The 23926-nt window shown below is 52.4% G+C and overlaps 1 protein-coding gene across 3 annotated transcripts in view; it reads left to right on the plus strand.

The window, feature by feature from the left end:
* The window catches only part of LRRK1 (leucine rich repeat kinase 1), a 121204-nt gene that overhangs the window by 92646 nt on the left and 4632 nt on the right, over positions 1 to 23926 (plus strand). For all 3 annotated transcript variants that reach the window (XM_070620299.1, XM_070620307.1, XM_070620316.1), the window contains 11 exons: positions 2960 to 3131; positions 5422 to 5585; positions 6613 to 6752; positions 8616 to 8865; positions 11315 to 11481; positions 14412 to 14609; positions 15627 to 15904; positions 17519 to 17713; positions 18440 to 18591; positions 19706 to 19823; positions 21235 to 21351. In XM_070620299.1, coding sequence (XP_070476400.1) covers positions 2960 to 3131; positions 5422 to 5585; positions 6613 to 6752; positions 8616 to 8865; positions 11315 to 11481; positions 14412 to 14609; positions 15627 to 15904; positions 17519 to 17713; positions 18440 to 18591; positions 19706 to 19823; positions 21235 to 21351 — 1951 coding nt within the window. The remainder of the gene's footprint in view (positions 1 to 2959; positions 3132 to 5421; positions 5586 to 6612; positions 6753 to 8615; positions 8866 to 11314; positions 11482 to 14411; positions 14610 to 15626; positions 15905 to 17518; positions 17714 to 18439; positions 18592 to 19705; positions 19824 to 21234; positions 21352 to 23926) is intronic.

Raw genomic sequence — 23926 nt, forward strand, 5'->3', positions numbered from 1 at the left:
CCTGGACACTGTGCAGCCAGCCCAGAGATCCCGTCGGCACAGACGGGGCCTCCTGGGAGCCAGCCCTGGGTCCCCTTCACCTGAGGCACCCTCAGATTTCCACTTAGCCTTATAGCTATTGCGAGGAAGGGCTCAGTCCTTCTTGATGCTCCAGCCCCGTGGGGGCCGTGAGTGAGTCCTAAAAGGAGAAACCCCAAAGGGGAATTCAGTATCCTCATGATCCTTCATCCTGTGGCCCAGAGGTGTCCTTGACTTTGGTCCATTAAAAAGTGCAAGATGAGGCAGCCTGTGCGTTGACAACATGGCTGAGATCTGACAGTTTGCTGGTGACTTTATCAACAGATTGGAGGAGTGAGGAGACAATTAGCACTCAGTAACAGCAAGTCAGTTACACATACATGTATGTCCAGTTGACCAATAAAATCAGCCAGACCATTGCCAAGTCCTTGTGGAAGCTTATACTGCAGGGGGTTAGAACATGGAGCTAGAATGCCTGAGTGTGAGTCCCAACTACCTTTCTTTTCTCATCTGTAAAATGGGAATAATACTATAACCTGCTGGCATTATAGTTGTGAGGATTCAATTCATGTAAAGCATTGCACCTGAGAGTTCCAACGACATCAGCTGTTAGCAGTACTGTTGTTGTTACTCCTCCTTTGTGCGAAGCAGTCACAGCCTAGTGTCCGGTTCCATATGAAGTCATGAACACCCAAGCAGTTTCCGACTTAGCACAAGTGTAATGGTTCCCTTGTGCCCTCGGCGAGTGCCGGCTCCTTGCACCATAAGTTCTTATATGGTCAGCAGTGCTGCTGACCGTCTCTGAACAGTGCAGGCTATCACATTTGCACTCCTTTGAGAGCAGAGACTTCAACCTGCGATCCACAAATGCCTCCAGGCCCTTGGAAACCTTCAGGGAGTGTTTGAAGCTCCTGGAAGCCCACGTGCTCTTTTGAGCATGTGTGCATCTTTCGGGCGGAGACTCGTTCACTCTCAGCACTTTGGGAAGGGCTCCTGCCCTGCTGTCTGAGGCTATCTCGATGGTGCCACATGAGCCAGCTCCTCCATGCATGTACCACCCAGGTCTTCCCAGCTTTATGTTCAACAGACACGTGAAGAATTGGCCTCTTCATTCCCATCTTGCTGACTCTCTGGTCATCCCCTGGGTCGGGATTTTCCAGTTAGTAGTTGCTCTCAAGCAGGTGCCAGTGGTCTCACCAGGGTCCCCACTCCGCTTTAGAAGGGCTTTCTTCATTTGCCATGCTGGCTTATAAGTCATCTCTGCCTTCAAAAATACTGAGCACCTGAGGCTGGCCCGATGGTGCAGCACATTCGCAAATTCCACTCCGGTGGCCTGGGGTTCACCGGTTCAGATCCCGGGTGCAGACCTACGCACCACTTATCAAGCCATGCTGTGGCAGGCATCCCACATTTAAAGTAGAGGAAGATGTGCACAGATGTTAGCTCAGGGCTTGTCTTCCTCAGCAAAAAGAGGTGGATTGACAGCAGATGTTAGCTCAGGGCTAATCTTCCTCAAAAAAAAAAAATATACTAAGCACCTGCTCCATGTGCACCATGCTGGGGCCCCTGGGTGCAAAGCATGCTCCCTCCCCTCAGGCAATGCACACCTACAAGGAGGGAAAGAAGCAGGAAGCTGCAGGGCACGGCCAGTGTAAGGGGGTGCCGAGAGATCCACACTGGGTGTGATGTGGGTGGAAGCAGCAGAGTAAATCATACTAGGCACTGACAAGGGCCTCTGGTTTTGAGGAGGGACACTGAACAGATAGACAAGCAAGGACTTTTCAAAACATGAAGGGATAAATCAGGGTGCTCTGCTGGAGAGGGCCTGGGGCTGGAGAGAGGCAGTCTAGCTGGGGTGGCTGAGAAGGTCCTTCACCCATGATCTGAAATGGCTGGAGGACCTAAAACTTCACCGCCTGCCCGCTGTGGGCCCTCACCACACAGCCCCGTCCGTCCTTCAGCCCTGCTGCAAGGTGAGTATCCTTTCTCTTCCCACGTCGGGGCAGGGGACTCTCAGTGAGGTGAAGCCATGTGCTGAGGACACAGAGCCGGGACTGACGCCTGTACACTCGGCCCACCAGACTGTCATTGAGTTTTCCTTCTACAGTATTTTCAGTGTTCTCATCCAGAATGTTCTAAAGGCATTTTACTAAACCTAAACTGATGTATTTTAAGAGGATTAGGAGAGCTGAAGCAAAGCCTTTGTTAAGAAAAGGGCACAGCCAAGGCTTCGCCGGTGGCCGCCTGTGCCTGCCCCGCGGCTCCACGGCACACAGAAGATGCTGGTTTTCAGGCACACTCTTGGAGGGACCTCCCCGGTTTCAGCTGTTCTCAAATGACCACAGTCATGAACGGCTCACTGACACGGCGATTCAGCACTTTTATAATGAGCAAGAGTGCTCTAATAAAACATCCCTCTTTTGCACAAACAGCCTCATTCCAATTTTTAAGGCAATTGTATTGTCTCAACTGGCCAAGAACAATAAATAGCTTTGAAGGCCAAAAACGTTACTCTGACCCCAATATCTCCATTGTCCTTGGAACTATGCAGCTGTATTTGTTTTCCCTTCACGGTCCAAAGTTAATTTTAAGTGATTCCCCAATCACAACCCAGTTTACAGAGTGCGATTTGCTATGTCTGACGCGTCTATGACCACAGATGTTTTCATGTCTTCCGTTAGCATCATCCTGGTCTACCTTAGAGACTTCAATAAGTAAATTCATTGTGCTCATCTTCATTTTCTCTTGGAGCATTTATTCTCAGCATATAAACTACCCTCTCTTTCTAAAACCACAGTTACAAAGGCACCGGGAGGAAGGCGCCCAGGCAGTCGGGGCTGACTCAGCAGACCCTGCCCTGGGCCAGGCTGTCTGCCAGGGTCAGGGTCCTGCTGCAGAGCTCGGGCCACACGGTTCACTGGTCCCCTTTGATGTGTTTCAGCTATCTCCTGCCACATCTCCTTCCATCCAAACCTGGCCTGGACACCCATGGCATGCGGCACCCCACAGCCAACACCATTCAGAGGGTGTTTAAGATGAGCTTCGTTCCCGTTGGCTTCTGGCAAAGGTTTATAGCACGGATGCTGATCAGCTTGGCAGAGATGGACCTCCAGGTAGCTGCAGTTTCTGCACAGGGGGATGTATGTGAGGCACCTGCAGCTGTGCCCTAGAGGAAGGGACGTGCCTTTTGCCTGAGGGACCCGATTAAAGACCCATCTCCTGCAACAAAGCTACTGACCAGGCCAGGAGGCAAGCGCAGCCTGGCTGCCTTCTCTTCTCTAGGCCAGTGGATACATTTGAACCATTCTGTGAATACCAAATCAGCGCCCAGCTGGCTTATCTAGAATATTCCCTTTCAAAGCAGTGGTTCTAAGCTAACTCACATCAAAATTCCCAGGAGGGCTTGTTAGAACACAGGTGGCTGGGCCCCACTCAGAGGTTCGGATTCAGTGGGTGTAGAGTGGGACCCAAGAATCTGCATATCTAACCATTGCCCCAGGGCATGCTGCTGGTCCAGGGACCACACTTAGAGAACCATAGCTTTGGAACCATAGTTTGGCTACTCAGGCTGTGCACTAGACTCATGCAGAGAGCTTCTAAAAGACACAGACCAGACCCCAGACCACTTAAATCAGAATTTTTGGATGTGATCAGTTAAGGCATCAGTTTTTTTAAAGCTCCCAGGTGATTCCACTGTCCAGTCAAGCTTGGGAACTCCTGGCATAGAACTTTAACTTGGTCTGGAAGCAATGAAGACCTAACCCAAGGAGTTATTTTCTGTGGGTTCACCTGGGGTTGTTGAAAGGAGTCCCAGCTGTCCATCAACATTAATTTCAATGCAAGACAATAATATGGAAGTCCTAGTTGTCTGGAGTGGTGGTTCTCAAAGAGGGGTTCCTGGACCAGCGGAATCAGCATCACCTGGGAACTTATTAGAAATGCACATTCTCACCCCACCCCAGACCTGCCCCATCAGGAACTCCAGGAAGGAGCCCAGAACTCCGTTTTCCACATCTTCCAGGGGATTCTGACCCTCCCTGTGATGTGAGAACCCTTGGCATAAACCTGGTCTTTTGAATAATTGACATTAAACTCAGTGTGAGTTTACTTTTGCCACATTCTAATTAAAAGGCCCTTATGGAATTACAGCTTCTGGGCTAAATAAAGATATTCTTTGATCTTCCCATTTTACTGAAATGTTAAAAAATTAATGCAAGAGCCTGAAAATCCTAACTGTCTCGACACATCTTAGCGGGCAGGGAGACTTGTCTGTAGCGCCAGGAGGGTGCAGTGAGGGAAGGAGTGGGTGCAGGAGCTGGCTGTCCTCCGTTCCCGCTCGGTCACTCTGCCCTCCCTTTGAACTCTTCCTCCCACCACGTTCTAAGTGGGAGGTCACCAAGCACCAGCATCGTGTGAGGGCTGAGCTCCCAAGTGGGCTTAGCGGTTGGGGGAGTGGGGGGGAAGCTGGGCACAGAGGCAGGGCCCCTTCCTGGCAGCATCCCTCACTCAAATTGGGAAAGAAGTCCTATTGAAATTCAGATGAGGAAAAGGCTTGAGTCTCAGGAGTAATCAAAGGCATGCAAATTCAAGGATCAATGAGATGCCACTGTTCACGTCTCAAATGAGCGCAGAGCTAAGCCCTAACAGCCAGCCGCAGAATCTCCAAATGGTCACACACCTCAGTCAGCGTTTATGTTGTCTAATTGTTTTGAACGCGACTCCTCAATACACATCTAGAGCCTGAAAACGTTCAGACCCTTTGACCCAGGAATCCTACTACTAAAATCTGAACTAAGGAAATCATTTGAAATCGGAGAAAGCTTCTTGCTTTTCATGTTCATCTGGCTTGAGGAGCAAAAGATGGGAACCAACCTTAACGTCCAAAGAAAAATGATTCAGAAGTTACTATACTTAATAAAATATTGAGCTTTAGAAGAATGAATTTTATGAGCTTTTAATGGCATCGGAAAAGTGAGGTTTGTAAAAAGTATACAAAATTAGAACATATGGCCTCAGCTGCTTTATAAACATATATGTAGATAGAAAACATCCTAAAATAAAATAGACCAAAATTTCATGATCTCTCTGCTTGGTGTTAAGTTGGTGTTTTATTTTCTCTCTTACATTTTTCTGTATTTTCCACATTTTCTAAACTAAATTTTTGCTTGTAAAATCAAAGAAAGAAAAGATTTGAAGAAGAAAAGCCTATTTCAGTCCTTTGGGGAAAATGTGTTCCCAGAGCCTCCTGGAGACCCTGCAGATAATGCGCCGTTTAAATGGGCAGCAGGATGAGCCGGGTGGGACAAACGGTGCTCATTTATCACGATGTGGCCTCTTCAGGGCTCTGCCCAGGGCCAGCGAGGAGCCCAGAATACTTAGCAGGGTCTTTTCTCTGTCTTTCAGCTTTTTGAAAACAAGAAGAATACTAAAAGCAGACACAGGAGAGTCACCATTTACAGTTTTACAGGAAACCAGAGAAATCGCTGCAGCACATTCAGAGTGAAAAGAAATCAGACCATCTATTGGCAGGAAGGGCTCCTGGTCACTTTTGACGGGGGCTACCTCAGGTAGGAACATGTGGGAGCCCACCTGACTGGGTCAATGTGGTGCCGTGGAGACAGCCCCAGGGGCAGCCTCTGCCAAGAGACTGTCCACTTGGTGTCAGGGTTCTGCTCCCGAGAGCAGCTCATCGTGGCATCTTGCTCCAAATAGGAGACCCCCCCCCCCACCGCAAACGTCCCAGAGGTTCCCCATATCCTCGCCCGGCCTTCTCTCCCCTTATAGGACAGGAAAGGTGAGGGACAGTGTGGTGACCACAGCCCAGGACTTGAGGGAGGTGGGCGGCCACTGAGCTCAGGGTTGAGGCTCCGGCACCCCCATGGTCATTAGGTGGAACCTGCAGGGGCCTTGCAGCCATCCAACCACACCCCCTTATCCTAAGAGATGATGCCCCAGCTGATACCACTGGTTTCCCCAGCCCTGATGCCATGTGCGACATTACAGAATACCTAACTTAGTTCCCTTCTCCTGTTTTCTTTATTTTTTTTGAGAGAGATAGACATAAAGTCAGCTCTGCAGGTTTAACAGGTGATTTTTAATCAGGCTTAATAAATACACAAGATTATTTCATATTTAAGACGAATTTTTCAAAATATTTTTCAGTTCTGTGAGAAGAGAGGGAAAAAGGGGAAAGTAACTTTCCGTGAGGGCCTGATTTGGGCCGCTCTTGGTGTCTGGTGCTTTCATATAGATGTTCCCGCTTCGAGCTCCCAGTTGTCGCTTGGTGGATGAGAACACCGTGGTTCAGAGAGGGAAAGAACTTCGCCAGGGCCTCACCTAAGGGCCGGATCCCAGCCTGAGCATCCCTTATTGCAAAGTCCTTGTTGTGACCACTTGGCCATGTTGGGGGGTGGTGGGGGGACGGGGCAGGGCCACGCACGCTGGTACACAAATGCGAGAGACCCCCGACAGTCCTGCTGGGCCCAGGCCCTGTGGGCCCCTGGGGGTCAGGTCTTTGCCTTGGAGGCCAGGAGCTCACACCAGGGCCTTCCACAGCCAGATCACAACGGATTCCTTTTTGTTTCTGGGTTGCAGTGTGGAATCCTCGGATGTGAACTGGAAAAAGAAAAAAAGCGGAGGAATAAAAATCATTTGCCAATCAGAAATGAGGGACTTCTCAGCGATGGCTTTTATCACAGACCATGTCAATTCCTTGATCGATCAGTGGTTTCCCGGTGAGAGAATGTTCTTGAACCAAGTGTTTGCTCATGTTAATATTTCATTATATATTAGGGCAGGGTTCCTTATTTGGGGAACAGAATCCCACTGGGATTCAGCCCAAGGAAACCAGAGGGGTCCTAACAGCCCTTTGGCAGAGTCCTGACCCCTGGAGGAGTCCAGCTTTGGGCGTGGTTGGGGCGCCATGGGAAGGACAGACCTGGGCCCAGTCCCTGTCAGGCGTGTGAGGGCCTGGCCTCCTGGCTGCCCACAGTGTATGGGAAGAAAGACAACCCTGGGTACCATGCGTGGTCCAAGAAGACCCTCAGTGTAAGCCTCGCGCAGTGAGGACAGTGCTGCTGAAATCTCGGAGTACCCCACAGCTGGAGATGCACCCCTTGTGCAGGGGTGGGGAGAGAAGGGAGCTACACCTGCCAGGGCCCCCTTCTGCTTCCCTGCCTGGCCGCCACCCTCAAATCCCAGAGGTGATCAACCACCCACCCGGCCTTTTTCAGACCCTTTGATCAGTGTCTTCATTGACAGTCCACCCAAAGAAAATACTTTTTGAAGTGAAGCTGTTGAGGTCCTCTGTTTGTTTTGCTATTGGAGTGGAGACAAACCCACAGGGCGTCCTGCAGGGAGGAGGCCTCCTGGGGCCAAGTGGGACAGCCTCTACCCAGTGAGCCCTCAGCCTCTGAAGGCTGGTGGCCGAGAGAACGGAGAGCGGGTTTGGACCCTGAGCACCACCACTGGCCTGCTGGGCCAGTCTCCCAGCCTCCCCGAGCTGGCTCCCTCACCTGCACGCTGGCCCTGCATCCCAGGAGAGGGTCAAAGGAAATGCTTAAGGAACAGCGGCAGGACGTGCTCCAGATGTGTGCTCCAGACACCAGGGCCTGGGGTCCTTTGGGTGTCGACGGGAAGGGTGACCTACAAGGAAAAAAGCTTAGAAAGGGGCCTGAGAGAAGGCAGTTTGGCGTGTGAGTCATGGCGGTTGGGGATGCTTGGCCATCCAAGGGAGGCTGCTAGGCCCATGTGAACCCTCCTGGGCCCTTTGTGGCTCCCCGCTGACCGTTGGTCTCCCACAGCAGGCACTGCTGGGATTTGACTGGGCATCCATTAGACAGTCGCCTGAGACAGGAAGGACTGGGCTGAGGGCCTGAGACAGGGCTGCCTGGGGACAGCTGGCAGGGTGTGTTACACACAGGCCTGTGGACAGCAGATGTGCCTGGAAGGTTCTAGGAGTCCACCTCCTACCCTGCAAGAAGAAGGCCATCAGCTCGCCCAAGGTGCCTCCCAGGGCACCTTGGAGAGTCATCTTTGCACCTCCTTCCAGAGGTGTGCAGAAAAGCTGTGTGTCTCTTGCCCAAGGGAACCTGTGTAGAATGACTAGGTTTTGTCTGTTATAATTTGTACACATTTCTCCCCCTGCACTGCTCTGCTAGAAAGGATCATAGTAATTGCAAGCCTTATGTTTCTAATTTTAAGAATGGCTCCTTACTGGTTGTGGTTCGGTCGTTGGAGCGTGGCATAGCTCAGACCCAGCCCACAGCATCCTGTCAGGGCCCAGCTGTGCAGGAGGGATCCCAAGCCCTCGGCCCCTCCTCAGCCAGCCTGCTCGGGGTCAGGACCACCCAGCAGCTGTCCCGTGCATCCCTGCATCCCTGACCCCTCCCTGCATGCATCTTTCAGGATCAAGGCTCGTGCTCTCCAAAAATGAACTGGAGTGTGGCAGTCACATTTCAGCCACTCTTGGGGTCCAGGTGAGGGCAGACAGACCCCTCCTGTGAAGGGCCCACCCAGCCTGGGGTTGCAGGGTACTGTTAAGGGACCCACCTACAGCTGCCTTTGTGTGAGCTGTCTCTCGCTCTGTCCTCACTTAGCCCTGACGGCCACGGAGAGTGATGGGACGCCACTCATGGAGCAGTACGTGCCCTGCCCGGTCTGCGAGAGCTCCTGGGCCCAGCACACTGACCCAAGTGAGAAATCGGACAGTGTGCAGTACTTCGACATGGAGGACTGTGTGCTGACGGCCATCGAGCGGGACTTCATCTCCTGCCCCAGACACCCCGACCTCCCTGTGCCTCTCCAGGAGCTGGTCCCTGAGCTGTTCATGACCGACTTCCCAGCCAGGTATGCCACAATGCCACACCGCACAGCAATCCACCCTCAGTGGGGAGCCTCTGCAGCCACTGCTTCCTGCCCAATCATGGGGTCTTCAGGCTCCCATCCTAGGCTACCTGAAGGGAACCAGGTTTGGGCTTTCTGGTTTTGAGGCCACAACAGGCCCAGGTGGCCAGGGCGCTTGGAAGGTGAAGCCGTTCTGGGACCCCACCCGGTCTTTCCCTCACATTAACTGGAGCTCCCTTCCTCTGAGTTGCTCCTCCCCTCTGAGGCCTATTTTGCTGCTGACTCAAGGAATAGAAAGTGTTCAAGAGGGGGCACTCCCAGACCTACAGCCTCATTTCCTTTCTTGGCAAACGAGGGCTCCTGACTCCTGCCTTGAGGCTGAGCATTTCAGATCCCCTAAACCTGTTGGTAGAGTTGAGTCTACCTGTGCTGATCGAAGATAATAACTGGGGAAAGAATGCTGGAGAAAATAGAAAACGTTTAAACTGCGGTCCCATCCAACAGGAAATGGTCACAAAATCCAAGTGCTTGATAAAAGACGGAATCTTCTGTAGTCATGGAAACTGGAAGCTATAATTTGGTCTCCCTGGAGACAATTTGACATTGGTAGTTACCAACTTTTTTGGAGTTGTGAAGTCCTGTTGTTTTATTATTCAAAGAATCGCTATATCTGGTTTCTTTAAAGAAAATGAAAATTTTGGGGGTAAGAATATTTATATTCTCATTTTTCCAAGTTGCTCCTCCATCCCAAGAAAATAGATGTGGAGTACTCTGAGATATTGCAGAATTGGGGTTCCAAAGCATGCTTCTGGATGAGTCTATTAAATTAGGAAATCGCTCCCTGCCCTGGATCATCTCCCGGCTTCGTACTTTTCAATACTCCCAGTTACCTCATCGGTGGAAATGACAATTAAACACCGCTCTTGTGCAAGATGACTTCCTTTTATTCGCAAATCTTTAACATGAGGATTCTCACTCCTCAGAGACCATGTGCAGAGTTTTGTATTCGTATAAATCAGATTTCTTGGGATGGTGCCCGATTAGGCAGCCCCACATTTTAGAATTTTCATTTATTTGCTGAACCTTCTTATGTTTTATGCCCCAGCTGGATCTGGGCTGTGGAACTGCTGCGTGGAATCTGGAGAGCCAGATTGGTGTCCCTGTTGGTTTGGATCTAATTACAGGCTGTAGCATGGTTCTTAAACTAAGGTACTTGGCCAGGAGTTGAAAAACCTGACAATCTGAACAGGATTCACAATCCAGCAGAGGTTCTCTGGAAACTTTGGCACTGGTCCAACCATGGCCCGGAAGCATCACACTCCTCCCAGTGGGAGTTTGGGCATGTGGGGGCGGGAGCACCTGGCATCCTTGGAGCCCTGTCCTGTGGCCTTGAGTTTACAGGAGTCCTAACAGAGAGCCCCAAGGGATCCCCAACCTTCCTTCTGCTCCCCATGCCCATCCTAGGAGGCCCCCAAGAGCCCACACACACATCCCAAGCCGGTCATTTTGGGGTGGGCACTTGGAGAACAGCCCAGCTCATCTTCTGCTGCATCCCCAAGGGCTGCAACGGGTACAGTTGCATCTGCCTGGAGTTTGATGTGGTTGAGCTGTGCAAAGTCTGAGCAGCTGCAGAATCTGTTCCTGGAAGGCATGGGAAACAACTGCATCCCCAGGGAAGAGGGTGTCGGCCTGTGGGGCCCAGAGGGCTCCCGTGGAGACACCTGGCAAAGGTAGCTCATGAGGAACCCGGTGGACCTCAGCAGAGCAGGAGGCAGCCCTGAAGTGGCAGGACATCGAGGCTGCCTTGCCCTCTCTCTCTCCTTCCCTCCCTCCCTCCCTCTCCCTTCCAGGAGTGGCGTGCAGTATTTCCAAAAGCCCCACAGAAATCTCCCTTTTACCTGGGATTAGTCACACAGACCAGTGAGAAGGTCTAAACTCCCTGCCCTTGGGTGAACTCCTAGCCATCCATTGTGGGGACACTGGTCATGCCTATCAGAAGCTCTACATGGCCGTTTAGATAATTCTTTGCTTAATAAACAGAAATGGGGAAACAACTAACCCAGCAGTAGGAAAACGTGGTTTGTCTGATGGATTCTAGATCTCAAAGCACAGAGTCTTTTGGAGGAAAACAGACCAGAGGAATCTTTTTCTATGTCCACCACCTTCAAAGGCTTCACCCCATGCCAGTCACCATCCGCACCTGTGAGCCGGGTCCTGTTAGGAGCCCACCTGACAGAGGAGGACACCAAGGCTTGACGAGGCTGCTTAGCCCGCCCAGACCCAGGGTTCATCCCAGATCCGTCTGGCCCCACAGATGGCTTTGCTCTGTGCCTCTGCAATGGGAATAAATAACCAAGCTCATCCTCGCGTCTGTCCCACCCGGAACCCTCCTCTCAGCTCAACAGGCCTCTCTGGGGAGGTCCCTTCTGACCCCACGCTGTGTTTCTGGCAGGCTTTTCCTGGAGAACAGCAAGCTGGAACACAGCGAGGACCAGAGCAGCGTCCTGGGCCAGGGTGGGAGCGGCACCGTCATCTATCAGGCCCGGTACCAGGGCCAGCCTGTGGCTGTGAAGCGATTCCAGATCAAGAAATTCAAAAACTTCGCTAATGTCCCGGCAGGTAAACATGGTGCTGAGGCCTTGCTTTTCAAACATGTGCTCCCTTGGTCCAAACTTCGCACCCCTTAGGGCAGCATGAGGCCACATGGGCAGGAGGAGGGTGTGGGAGGCCAGCGTGGGTCCCGCGGGCCGCCCTGCCTTGTGCCTAACAGGATGTGGGACAGGCCCGAGGGCAGGCTGAGCAAGGCCTGGAAATTGCTTTTGAAGATGACTTTCTTGTCTAGACGTGAGCCCTGAAGAGCAGGGGCCATCCTTACAGTTTCCACAGCACAGGCCTGGCACGTGGGGGCACACAGTCAGACCTCAGGGGGAACCCTCACCCTGCAGGACCCTCTCAGCCATCTCCACTAACGAAAGAAAGGTGGGTGCTCCAGATGAATGGCCTGGGAAGCCAGTGTAGCGTGACTTCACCCCCATCCCTCCTAACCCCCATGGGGGAGGCAACACTTTCTTGCCTTGACACACTCAGGCCCACACATCACGTGTGGCTGCACCTAGAGGCACCTGTCACCACCTAACGCCCCACCAGTGCAGTGCTAGGAGGCCTCCTCACTTTCAGCTGGCTGAATATCACATTTCTCACTGCCCCGGGCTTAGCATGGTCATCTCTATGATCATAATGGTAATTTATACTCTTGGTAGAAAAATTAGAATCATAGAATACTGTGAAGAAAACATCAGAAAGGAAGAGACAAAATTTTAATTAGGTGACGAGAATGTGACTTTCTTCACGGAAAATCTAAGAAATTCTATTGACAACCATCAGAGCCCATAAGAGTTTCATAAAGTTGCTAGACATGAGAGGCCAGCCCAGTGGCATAGTGACTGAGTTTACAGGCTCCACTTCAGCAGACCAGGGTTCATGGGTTCAGATCTCAAGCACGAACCTACACACCACTCATCAAACCATGCTGTGGCAGCAGCCCACTTACAAAGTAGAGGAAGATTGGCACAGATGTTAGCTCAGGGCCAATCTTCCTCACCAAAAAAAAAAAAAAAAGTTGCTAGACATGAGCTCAGACCAGAATTCAGCAGCGATCCCATGTGCAGCACTGACCCATTGGTAAGTATCCTCCACGGCAGCAATTAAACCATAAGGTATTGAGGCATAATTAACATCTATCATTCTTTTTAGTTCTCATCTAAATCCCAGCAGAGGGGACGTGTGTATGTGTGTGTGAGAGAGAGAGGGAAATTTTACTAATTCTAAAATGGCTATGAAATGACAAAAACCCAAGAATAGCTGAGAAATTTCTACAATGGAAGACGAAGGAAAGAGGCCTGCCCAGCCAACATCATGACTTACAAGTCTACAAGCATTAAGGCCATTTTCTCTGGGGGCAAAGACAGGCCAGTCAAGGGAGCAGATTCAGCCTGCATGTGTGTGGGAAGCTGGCACTTAACAGAGGTAACATCATGAGTCAGAGGGGAAAGGCTGACTATTGGGGTGGAGACTCAGGTCAGACTTCACACCATAGTTGAAAAAAATTCTTTTCTTTCTTTTTTTGCTGAAGAAGATTAGCCCTCGGCTAACATCTGTGCCCATCTTCCTCCATTTTATATGTGAGACGCTGCCACAGCATGGCTTGATGAGTGATGTATAGGTCCGCACCCAGGATCCAAACCTGCAGACCCCAGGCCACTGAAGCAGAGCCCATGAACCTAACCACTATGCCACTGGGCTAGTCCCCAAAAATAAATTCTTAATGGGTTAAAGACCCAATGTGAAAACAAAACCTTTACACTTAAGAAACAAATTTGGTGGGCCAGCCCTGTGGCATATTGGTTAAGTTCAGGCTTTGGCAGCCCAGGGTTCATGGGTTCATTTCCCAGGCGTGGACCTCCACCACTCGTCAGCCATGCTGTGGCAGCAACCCACATATAAAGTAGAGGAAGATTGGCACAGATATTAGCTCAGGACGAATCTTCCTCAGAAAACAAAACAAAATTTAAAAAACCCAAATTTGGCCAGCACAGATCTGGCACAATCAATGCATCTTAATTGCCAAGGTTTTTTTCATACTGTTTCAACCTCCATGTCCAATGATCCCCAATTTTAAAATCTGAACATAGGGGAGGGACAGATCAGGACACAAGAGGATCAGCAGGGCCTGGTGGACCCTGCTCCATGGCCTCAGGGCCGGACACGTCACGGTGGGTGGCGTCCTGCCCCTCCACTTGGCAGGAGAGGCCCCTCAGGGAGACTCAGGCAGACATTTCGAGGGCATTGGGAGAAGGATACAGTGCAGACTAGAAATGGCCCCCCTCTGCCCATAGCCTCTCTCCTCTGGCCTGAAATGATGCATCACAGGCCCAAGGCTGCCCCACTGTGTTCTCTCTGGCTGACGAGAGGCTGGTGGGCCTTTCTGCCTTCGGTGGTCCCTGCTCCTTGGCGGGGAGGAAGGTGAGCAGCAGCAACCAGCCTTCAGCATCCTTGCAAGTGAGTGGTCGGGGCCTGGTCACATTCCCGACATGTCGTCTGAACCAGGCTCTGGGCGACACTCTGGGGATGCAGGATTGGAATAAGATGCCACTGTGAGCCTCACAGGGCCGGCAGTGGGCTGGGGCGAGGCTATGAGAGCAGGGTCTGGGTGACGAGGGTGGGGACATGCGCAGTCCTCCATGGAGGGAGCAGGAACTGCTGAGTGTGACAAGTTTGCACCCAAGGAAGAGCAATCAGCCTAGAATGTCTGAAGAATGCCACCATTTGGGGCCAAAATCTGGGTGACAATACTGGAGCCTTAGACTGTAAATCCCGGCCCCATCCAGCCCCTCGAGTGCCTGTGAGGCAGCTCCGAGCGTGGCAGGGGCTCCCACCCTGAGTGGCCCAGAGGGCTCCCTGGGCGGGTAGTGCAGGGCTCAGCGGGGCAGCCGGTGCTCCACGTCCCCCGCCCTCCCAGGCAGCGCTGACAGCCGTGCTCTCCCCTGCAGACACCATGCTGAGGCACCTGCGGGCCACGGACGCCATGAAGAACTTCTCGGAGTTCCGGCAGGAGGCCAGCATGCTGCACGCCCTGCAGCACCCCTGCATCGTGTCGCTCATCGGCATCAGCATCCACCCGCTCTGCTTTGCCCTGGAGCTCGCCCCGCTGGGCAGCCTCAACACCGTGCTGTCGGAGAATGCCAAAGGTACCAGCCATGCTAAGAACGCTCCGCAGGGCGTTGCCTGGGGCCCAGCTTGGCCCGATCGAGCCCCTGGAAGACCCAAGAGCCTGAAGCGGGTAGCACAGGTCCCAGGGAAGCCATGGGTGGGCGTGGGGGCTCCCTCTGGCCTGGCCCAGCTGTCTGGGCTCACGTGGCCAACTCTGTGTGGGTGAAGAAAGGCTCTTCACCAGGTGTCAACCCTGTGTGGTAGCGTTGGCAAGGCTGGAGGAGCTCACGGTATGGAGGCAGATAGAGCCGTGTCCCCAGATCTGGTTCTCTCCCATAATGCAGGAAGTTGTTTAATTTACTGGCCTGTGAAAGGAGGAGAGTCATACCCCCCAGGAGGGCAGGCGAGAGCATCAGATGAGGCCCCCAAGAGGTCCCACGCAGCCCGGCCTGGCGCCCGAGAGCCCACCAGCCGCGTAAATCCCTCCTTTAACTGTGTATAATGCGCCACACAGGGCCACCGCTGTTAAAACTCTGAGACCGTGGGGTCAGTTTCATCCTATCTTAGTTTTTAATGAACTTTTGAAATAGTTTACCTTGAGAAATGGGTAACTAAATTCCAAAGAGCCGACAGAGGGAGAGAGCTCACTGTCTTTTGACTCAGGAATAAGAAATACAGTTAAAATCAATCATTTCTCCCTCAATGGAAGAGAATTTTTTTTTAATGAAGCTCTTATACCTACAGCTCACCCCTTGACAATAGAGCAACTTGCTCTGAGATGAACTCCAGATTTTATATCAATTGGTTGATTTTGAACAATCAAAATCAATCATACCAACAATTCCAGGCATGAGATACCGTGCATGAAGCGGTAACAACAAGCACATCTATCCTAAATAATATTCTACTTAAGAAGCTCATTCTCTGTCTCTTCTGACATCTAGCGTGGAGAATGACGAGAACACGTCAATAGAATATAAAGTATTTGGGGAGACAGAAGGTAAGAAAAGAAGACAGCTATTACAATGATAGTTTGATATTTTTTCTTTGCAAAGATTCTTCCTTTATGCCCCTGGGACACATGCTCACCCAAAAAATAGCCTACCAGATTGCCTCCGGCCTGGCCTACCTGCACAAGAAAAACATCATCTTCTGTGACCTGAAGTCTGACAACATTCTGGTCTGGTCTCTCGACGTCAAGGAGCACATCAACATCAAGCTGTCGGACTACGGGATCTCACGGCAGTCATTTCACGAGGGTGCCCTCGGCGTGGAGGGCACTCCCGGCTACCAGGCCCCAGAGATCAGGCCTCGCATAGTGTATGATGAGAAGGTACCCACCCAGCCCACTGCCATCCCCTGGTCCGCCCAGCCCCGCAGTGCAGGAGCACAGGCCCCATGTGAGGCCAGCCAGGCAGTCCTGGTGGTGCCTGCAGCTTCTGAGCTCCCAGTCCCCCCAGGCACACTTCTCTCCCTCTCCCGTGCTCAACCAGGGGACTCTGGCTTGAACCACAAGGGCACAGGGGCCTTTGTCCACCTAGTAAAGTCAAGGTTGTTGTCTCCTTAGCTTCAGGAACAGTGCCTTAGCCTCAGAATTCTCAAACCTCGATTCAGAGACATGGTAAAGGCTGTACACAGTGGACAAAGAGCCCAAGACAGAAGTGGGTCCGGATTTGAGTCCCAACTCTGCCATTTAGAGGTGCAAAATGGGAACAAAGGACCAGCCTCACAGGGGCTCATGAGGAGCAGACAGAATCAGGATGGTAAAGGCTCCTGGTCCATAGGTACTGATCACAAGGCATTAGCTGAATTGAATGCCAGAGACCACATCACCAAAGCTCAGAGAAGAGAGTGAATCCTGGCAGGACGAGATGGCCTCCCAGGCAGCCACATGGCCGGCTTTGGCTGAGATGATGGCAAAATGTTTACCTTCCTGTCTGGTAGCTGCTTGGTAGATGCAGGCACACGGACAACTTAAAACTCTCTTACAATGCTCATGTTCCATCCAGTACCAGCCCTGGTTAATTAGTCACCCAGCACTGAAACTCCCTGGTCTATAATTTCTCATTATTTGGTGATTTGCAGATGGGTCATTGACTAATTGCTTCAAGAATGACGTAAGCATGTGTGGGTTAACTTGGCACCTGTGACTATTAACCAAGATAGAAAAGGCAAAGCAGAGTGACAAAAATAAGAACTTCTTAGTAGCAGATGATGGAGACAAGGCACTTTGGAACTAAGATTATAACAGGAACCTTCACATTGAAAATTCTCTGTCCATCTCAGCCATTCTCCTCCTAAAATGTTACTTCTTGACCCTTATGGAGGCCTGTGTAACTTTCTCCTTGCCGGGCCTTTTATGACATTAAAATTGGAGGAGTCAACATGTTCTGATCTAGGAGACATTCCCCCCCTTAGGATTTGCTTACACTGCTTTTCTAGTACCAAGCCATTAGGCTGGGGTCTGTGTTTTTCTGCCTTGTCTTGATACTCAAGAGTAAGCACCAGCACATCCTTGGAGCACTTAACCAGTGCCTGACAGTTAGCAAGTTCTCAGTGTGTGTCGACGGGAGGATGGGAGGATGGGTGGGTAAATGGACAGAAGGACAGGCGGTGAGATGGATGGATGGGTGGACAGGAGGATAGATAGATAAACGTGCAGAAGGATGAGTGATCAGGTAGATGGATGGATAGAAAGAAGGAAGGAGAGGATTGGAAGAGGGATGGATAAAGGGGCAGAATGATGGATGGTGAGATGGCTAGTCAGATGTTTGGACAGGTGGAGAAACACAGATGGATCAGTGGATGATTGATGATTGTCTCCCTTTGGGCAGGGCCATGTGTTCCTTATCTCATCGTGTCTCCCTGCTCCCTCCATCTCAGGGCCAGCTTGTGAAAGCTGTTGGGACCAGGCAGGGGAGCTGACTTCGCTTGCCTCTCTGCCCAGGTAGACATGTTCTCCTATGGAATGGTGCTCTATGAGTTGCTGTCGGGACAGCGGCCCGCGCTGGGCCACCACCAGCTGCAGATTGCCAAGAAGCTGTCCAAGGGCATCCGCCCAATCCTGGGGCAGCCGGAGGAGGTGCAGTTCCATCGGCTCCAAGCTCTCATGATGGAGTGCTGGGACACGAAGCCTGAGAAGGTAGCTGGGGGCACAGAGCAGGGGCCTGGCACCTCCCGCCCCTGTGGCTGAGGCTGTGGGTCTCCAGAGTGCACATATATGGCTGCCTGCCCACCCTTCCCTCAGGATCTAGAACAAATGGGGCAGGCCTTCGCTGCTCACCTCCCCTGGAAAGAGATATTTACTGCTCCTAATACATCCAGTTCCTTTTCTTTATGTGTGTGTCACTCTCGGGAGAAATGAACTTTCTTTTCTTCCCCAACTTTTGTGTTACGTCATGCAAACAAAGCCTACCAACCCCTTGAGAGCAATTCACTCCCCATGTAGGAGCAGAGAGAGTGTGAGGATCTCTTTTTAATGTAATGCTGTCGTTTTAAAGCTAATTGTTTTCAGAAGAGGCTATTGGCTCCGAGGTTAAAACTCATTTGTCAAATTGGAAGTGCTAGTTTAAATTATTGAGAGTAAATGAGGTCTGAGGAGAATTCTTGACAAGACTGTGTGTCCCTGGGCAGGGGTCTGGAATATCGGAGTTTAGGCTAACCTGACCACCTGACTTTGAGTTGCCATCGATGACGATGACAGTCCGCAGACACCTGAATTTGTTTTTGCCCCTGTTTTCATTGGATCCTGAATGAGCAGATTCCACTCCTTCCTCCTGGTTCAAGACCATTGGTTTTATGGGCAGAATGGGCATCAATCTGGCTGTAGTGACCTTTGCTCATGGCCCTGGTGGCCTCTCTTCCTCAGCGACCACTGGCCTTGTCGGTAGTGAGCCAGATGAAGGACCCGACCTTTGCAACCTTCATGTACCAGCTGCCCTGCGGGAAGCAGACAGCCTTCTTCTCGTCCCAGAGCCAGGAGTATACAGTGGTGTTCTGGGATGGGAAGGAGGAGTCCAGGTAACATCCTGAGGCTTGCCACACCCTGCTGGGACCGGCGTGGGGGGCGACTGTGGAATTGAGGAGCAGTCAGGGATGACCATGGTGAGAGACCGTTAGTGGAGGGCAAGTTGAAAGCCTGATGGAGTCCGCACAAGAGCGAGCGCTGAGTCTGCACATAGACACATGCGGGCATGGGTTTGTGGTTAAGAGAAGCAAGGAAAAACTGGGGTCTACCGGGGACATGGTAGGTGGGGGTGAAGGGGGGGGTCTTGGTTTAAGGTGGGAGCTGTTCACAGCTTAATGGTAGAGTGGTCAGTGGTGCTGGGGGTCGGGGAGAGAAGGCAGTTCGTGGAGTGGAGTTGCTGAGTAGTGTGAGGGGCAGGGGACCCAGGGCCAAGCAGGAGGGCTGCCCTGAGTAAGATATTTGTGGGCCTTTCCTTCTGGTTGCATCTCTTTTTCTCAGTGAAGTGGCAGAAAGGTTGAGAACATGGGGAGAGGTTTTGGATGCTCAAGGAGAAAAGAGAAGGTGCGCCATGGGCATTGAGGCAGGAGTCAAGGGCGACTGCAGTGTAGCACTGAGGCCCACTTGAGGCTGGCGTGAGCTGCCGCTCTCATCAAACAGCAGCTTGTTAGTTCTCAGAGCACTTGTGTTGGGGGCCTGTTTTGAGGCCCCCAGTCTTCTCTGAAATTCACCCATCTTGTCTTTAGTCTTGACTTGGTCTACCGTGCTATGGAGGGCTCCTATGTTACTGGGGTGGGGCAGATATAGCCGGTAGGAGGGTAAAGAGTGGCCTTGTTGAAGCTGCAGACTCCTGGTGTCCCTTCTTCACGCTGCGGGCAACTCTTCGAGCCCTCAAAGGTCGCAGAAAGAGGAGAATCTTCCTTCCCATTGGGAATGGCCTTTCTCTGCCCAAATGTTCAAGCATTACTGGGCAGGCAGAACCCGGCTCTGCCTCAGACTATGAACAGTCCGTGGGCCTCTCAGAACATGACAAAAGTTCACCCTGGACTCAAGGGCGTGGACGTAGCCCGCAGCTGAAGTCCTCCTCCAAGGTGGATGCAGGCCAGGCCCGAGTGAGGGAGGCGGCCCCTGGCCACCGTGAGCTGACCGAACAATTGTCACCGGTTGTAGGAACTACACAGTGGTGAACACAGAGAAGGGCCTCCTGGAAGTGCAGCGGATGAACTGTCCAGGAATGAAGCTGAGCTGCCAGCTCAAGGTCCAGAGCTCTCTGTGGACAGCCACTGAGGTAACCACCCACTGTGCAGGGCTCTCATCGAGGCGGGCAACCTGGGTGCAGGATGGCCCTAGGGGGCCAGATTTAGCAAATGAAAATACAGGACACGCAGGTACATTTGAATTTCAAGTAACCCCAGCTCACACCTGTGAGACCCCCAGAGCAATGCCAGCAGCATCTCACCAGGGGTGACAGAACCTGCCTTGTCCCTGGCTGGCAACTGGGATGCGGCCAAGATAAGTATCAAGCACAGAATCCCAGCAGTAAGAGAACCCCAGTGGGGTGGTAAAGAGACTGGGTTTCTTATAATACTGCCAGGTCTACACAGCAAATCCTCTCAGCTCAGAGACCCTTTGCCTTCATGTCAAGAAAGTCGGCAAAGTGGGGCTGGCCCTGTGGCTGAGTGGTTAGGGTCACGCGCTCCACTTCGGCAGCCCAGGGTTTCACCGGTTCAGAGCCTGGGCGTGGACATGGCACCACTCATCAGGCCGTGTTGAGGCGGCATCCCACATCCCACAGCTGGAAGGACCCACAACTAAAAAATATGTAACTATGTACTGGGGGGATTTGGGGAGAAAAAGGAAAAAAAAAAGAAGATTGGCAACAGTTGTTAGCTCGGGTGCCAATCTTTAAAAAGAAAAAAGTCAGCAGAAAGCACAGGAGCCGTCTCCTGAGAAACAGAGAGGAATGCTCGAAAACAAATGCTCTGAAACTACTGGGGGCAGGAGGGGAGGTTGTCATAAATTGATGCAAACTTTCCAGATGGCAGTTGGGAAATATGGTTCAAATATGCATCAGAAACTCAAAAATATGCATACCGCGTAAGCTCTCAGTAATTTCAGGTTTAAGAATTTGTTCTAAGGAAATAATCAAGACACACAGACAGACAGACAGACAGACATGTCTGTAAGAATGCTCATCCCAGTGTAATCATAGTCATGAAAACTTGGAAGCAGACTGAACGTCTGACCGCAGATGAGCTGAGTTCTGGTGCACCTGAGGGGCAGATGGCGGAGCGGTGCTCCTCCATCCTTCCCTCGTGGCCACGGGAGGACGGGGCCTGTGCCTGCAGTGCGTCATCACGCAAAAAGGAAAGGTGGAAACAGCATGGCAGTGTGGCCCCCCTCTTGTCAAGAATGTGCACACACACAGGTACCCACAGGACGCTGAGTCTGGGCCCCAAATCACAGTCATGGTTTTCTCTGGGTAATGGACTGGGGGCGATTTTATTTTTATTCTTTAGACTATTCTATAGTTTTCAAAATTTCTGCAAAGAACAGATATATGAAAACAACCAACCAGAAAGTCTCAATACGTGTTACTTTCTGAGACACAGAGGGATTCCCAAGACCAAGTGCCCCGCCGTAGGAAATGGCAGGCGCGTTGCAACCTGGGTCTCACGTTGGCTCGTCTGCCTCTGCAGGACCAGAAGATCTACATCTACAGCCTCAAGGGCATGTGTCCCTTAAACACGCCCCAGCGGGCTTTGGACACTCCGGCTATCGTCACCTGCTTCTTGGCAGTGCCTGTTATAAAAAAGGTGAGGTAAGGGGGAAGGCGCACGCACAGGCATTGGGTTATCCCTCCCTTCCCTTCCCTTCCTTGGGATGGGTCTCCTCCCCCGGCTGGGGGCAGGGGGCATAAGAGGAGGGGGGGAACAAAGCCATGCCCTCTTGGGACCACCAAGCCCAGGTCACAGTCAGCCTTAGAGAGACAGGAGACCTGGGCCATCCTTAGTGCCCTTTGGGTTTGTGAGAACTTCTGTGACCAGTAAAACCTCAGGCTAAGTGGAAAGCTTGCATTCCACATGCAAATACCACCTCCCCAGATTCTGGTGAAATGTTTTTCTGATACAAATGGTATAAAGGAGCAGTTGCCTGTGTGTGCCCTTCCCCTTCTGATGGCAGTGGCTTGGGAAGCGCGTGGGCCAGTGCCTCCCCATGGCCACTCAGTCACCAGGCTCTGGCAGGCCCTGCCCCGTCCCTGCAGGGCAGCCAGCTCTCCTCCCCGCCTCTGCCTCTGGAGTGTCGCCGTCAGTCCCAGACCTCTGTCCCTCTTTGTCTACTATGGCTCCAGAGACTCATCTTGTCAACCTTCCAGGCCCTGCCTTTCTCAGATGAATCCCAAGTGTGCTCACCCCGCCCCGGCCCTGGGTGGCTCTGCCACCCCTCGGAGTCAGACCCAGGCCCATGCAGCACCGCACTCTGAGGGGCCCTTGCCTCCAGGAGCAGCACCCCCACATACGCCTCTTCTAGACTGCCTCCTATTCAGTTCTCCAGGTCCGATGACCCCTGCTCTGAGAAGCTGCCCCCACCCTTGCCCAGCCCCCCAGTGGCATTCCCTGGCTTCAGTGGCCTCTGGACTCCGGGCCCTGCCCTTGGTCCGCCCCGGGGCACCTGTTGGTGCAGCAAGCATGCACCCCACTCACAGTCAACACTCAGGGGTCGGTTTTGGTGTTGCTTGGTTAAAACATGTTAGCTGCCATCATCCAATTCCCGTTTTCCCATCTGCAAAATGGGCATAAGATTGGGAGAAAAATCTCTGGGCATAACCTCCCCGAAGCTCTGCCGGGACACTTGGGTACATGTGAGCATTATTACTACTTACTGACAGTCCCAAAATATATGCACTCTTCTCTGCAACCTCTCCACTTCCATTTCTTTAAAAAAAAAAATGAGATCAACCTTAGAGTCATTTATGACTGTGGCCCCATGGACAAGGCTGGGCAGCTGGGGACCCGGTCTGCACCAGAGCACAGGAGAACACAACACAAAGCGTTATTTAAGCCCACCGCTGGCCAGAGCCCCTGAGCCAGGGCACCATCGCCTGCACGACCAGAGGGAATAAAGCTGGCTCTGTGCGGAGCCGCCCTGCCAGGGTGCCTGCCCCTCGGAGGCCGTGCTGCCCCGCAGCCACGGATGGCAGGTCCCTGCATTCTTGCACGTGCACGTCCACACACAGCAGGTATGTGGGGCTCCCCACCGCCCCAGCTGGGGCATGGGGCCTGGACTCCAGATAGAGATGTTGCTCCTGTTTGCTTTGGCTGCTTTCTTTCCTAAAATCCTGAAGACAGATTTCGATAAACATTCTTAGGGCTGATTGACCTTGCTGTGGAGCTAGACGCTGGGTTGCTTGTTAGCCTGGCCAGCCCAACCTCCCGAGACCCTCTGACTCCCAACAGGGGGGCTTACTGGCACGAGGCCTGGACCCCCGCTCTGTCCTGGCTCTGGCTTTGTTCTCCTGAACCCGTGCTGCCCCCACCCTAGGCCCACCTGGCATCTAGGCTGCAAGCTGCACTCTGTTCCCAGCTCTGCGCACCTGCTCAGATGGGGCCCAGCATTCAGCCCGGTCCCTGCAACTTTGGTCTCGGCCCCGTGACCTCTGGTGGCTGCAGAAGAGCTCAGACTTCATTGCAGGGTTACAGGGCACCCCAAGGACCCTGTCAACGTCAGCTGGACCACAGGCATTTCAGAGTAGACATGATAAGCTGGGAGTGTAGGCACAGCAGCCAAGAAGTGCCTCCACCAGAGGGTGGAGTTGGAAGCAAAATTTCTTCAAGAATTAGTTCAGCAGGAGTGAGGACACAGAGATGAATGAGACTCAGCCCTTCCCTGAGCCAGGCCAGACCCACACTTGCTCTCATGGAGCACCCACCTTGTCAGGGCAGCAGGCAGAAAGCAGGGAGTAGACCCACAGGGTGCCCCCAACTGCTGTTGCCTTAACAGACAGAGTTCACGGAGGGGAGGGAACCACACCTGACCTCCAGAAGAAGGCAGCTCACTGCTGTTTGCATTGCAAGTAGCCAGCCTGAGTAAACCCAGCCTGAGCAGAGGCAGGGCCATGCAGTGTAGGTGACACACACCTCTCGCTGGGTGCTGGTGCTGTGGCCATGCTCTTTGAAGGCACGATCCTCTCCTGCTCCCAGCAGGGAGGGTGGGTGTGGTTCCTCTGGGCCTGAGTTGCACCTCCTCTGGGAGCATGCCCAGAAGCTCCCACTGGCAGCCCCTGCCTTTTTAGGAGCCTTACTCCTCCGAGGTATACTGGTAGACAGCATATGCCCACCTGGGATATGTGCAGAAGATGAGTCTTGCACCCCCTCTGTTTTTCTCCTATAA

Source organism: Equus przewalskii, chromosome 1 (genome assembly GCF_037783145.1).
Source record: "Equus przewalskii isolate Varuska chromosome 1, EquPr2, whole genome shotgun sequence".
Taxonomy (NCBI): domain Eukaryota; kingdom Metazoa; phylum Chordata; class Mammalia; order Perissodactyla; family Equidae; genus Equus; species Equus przewalskii.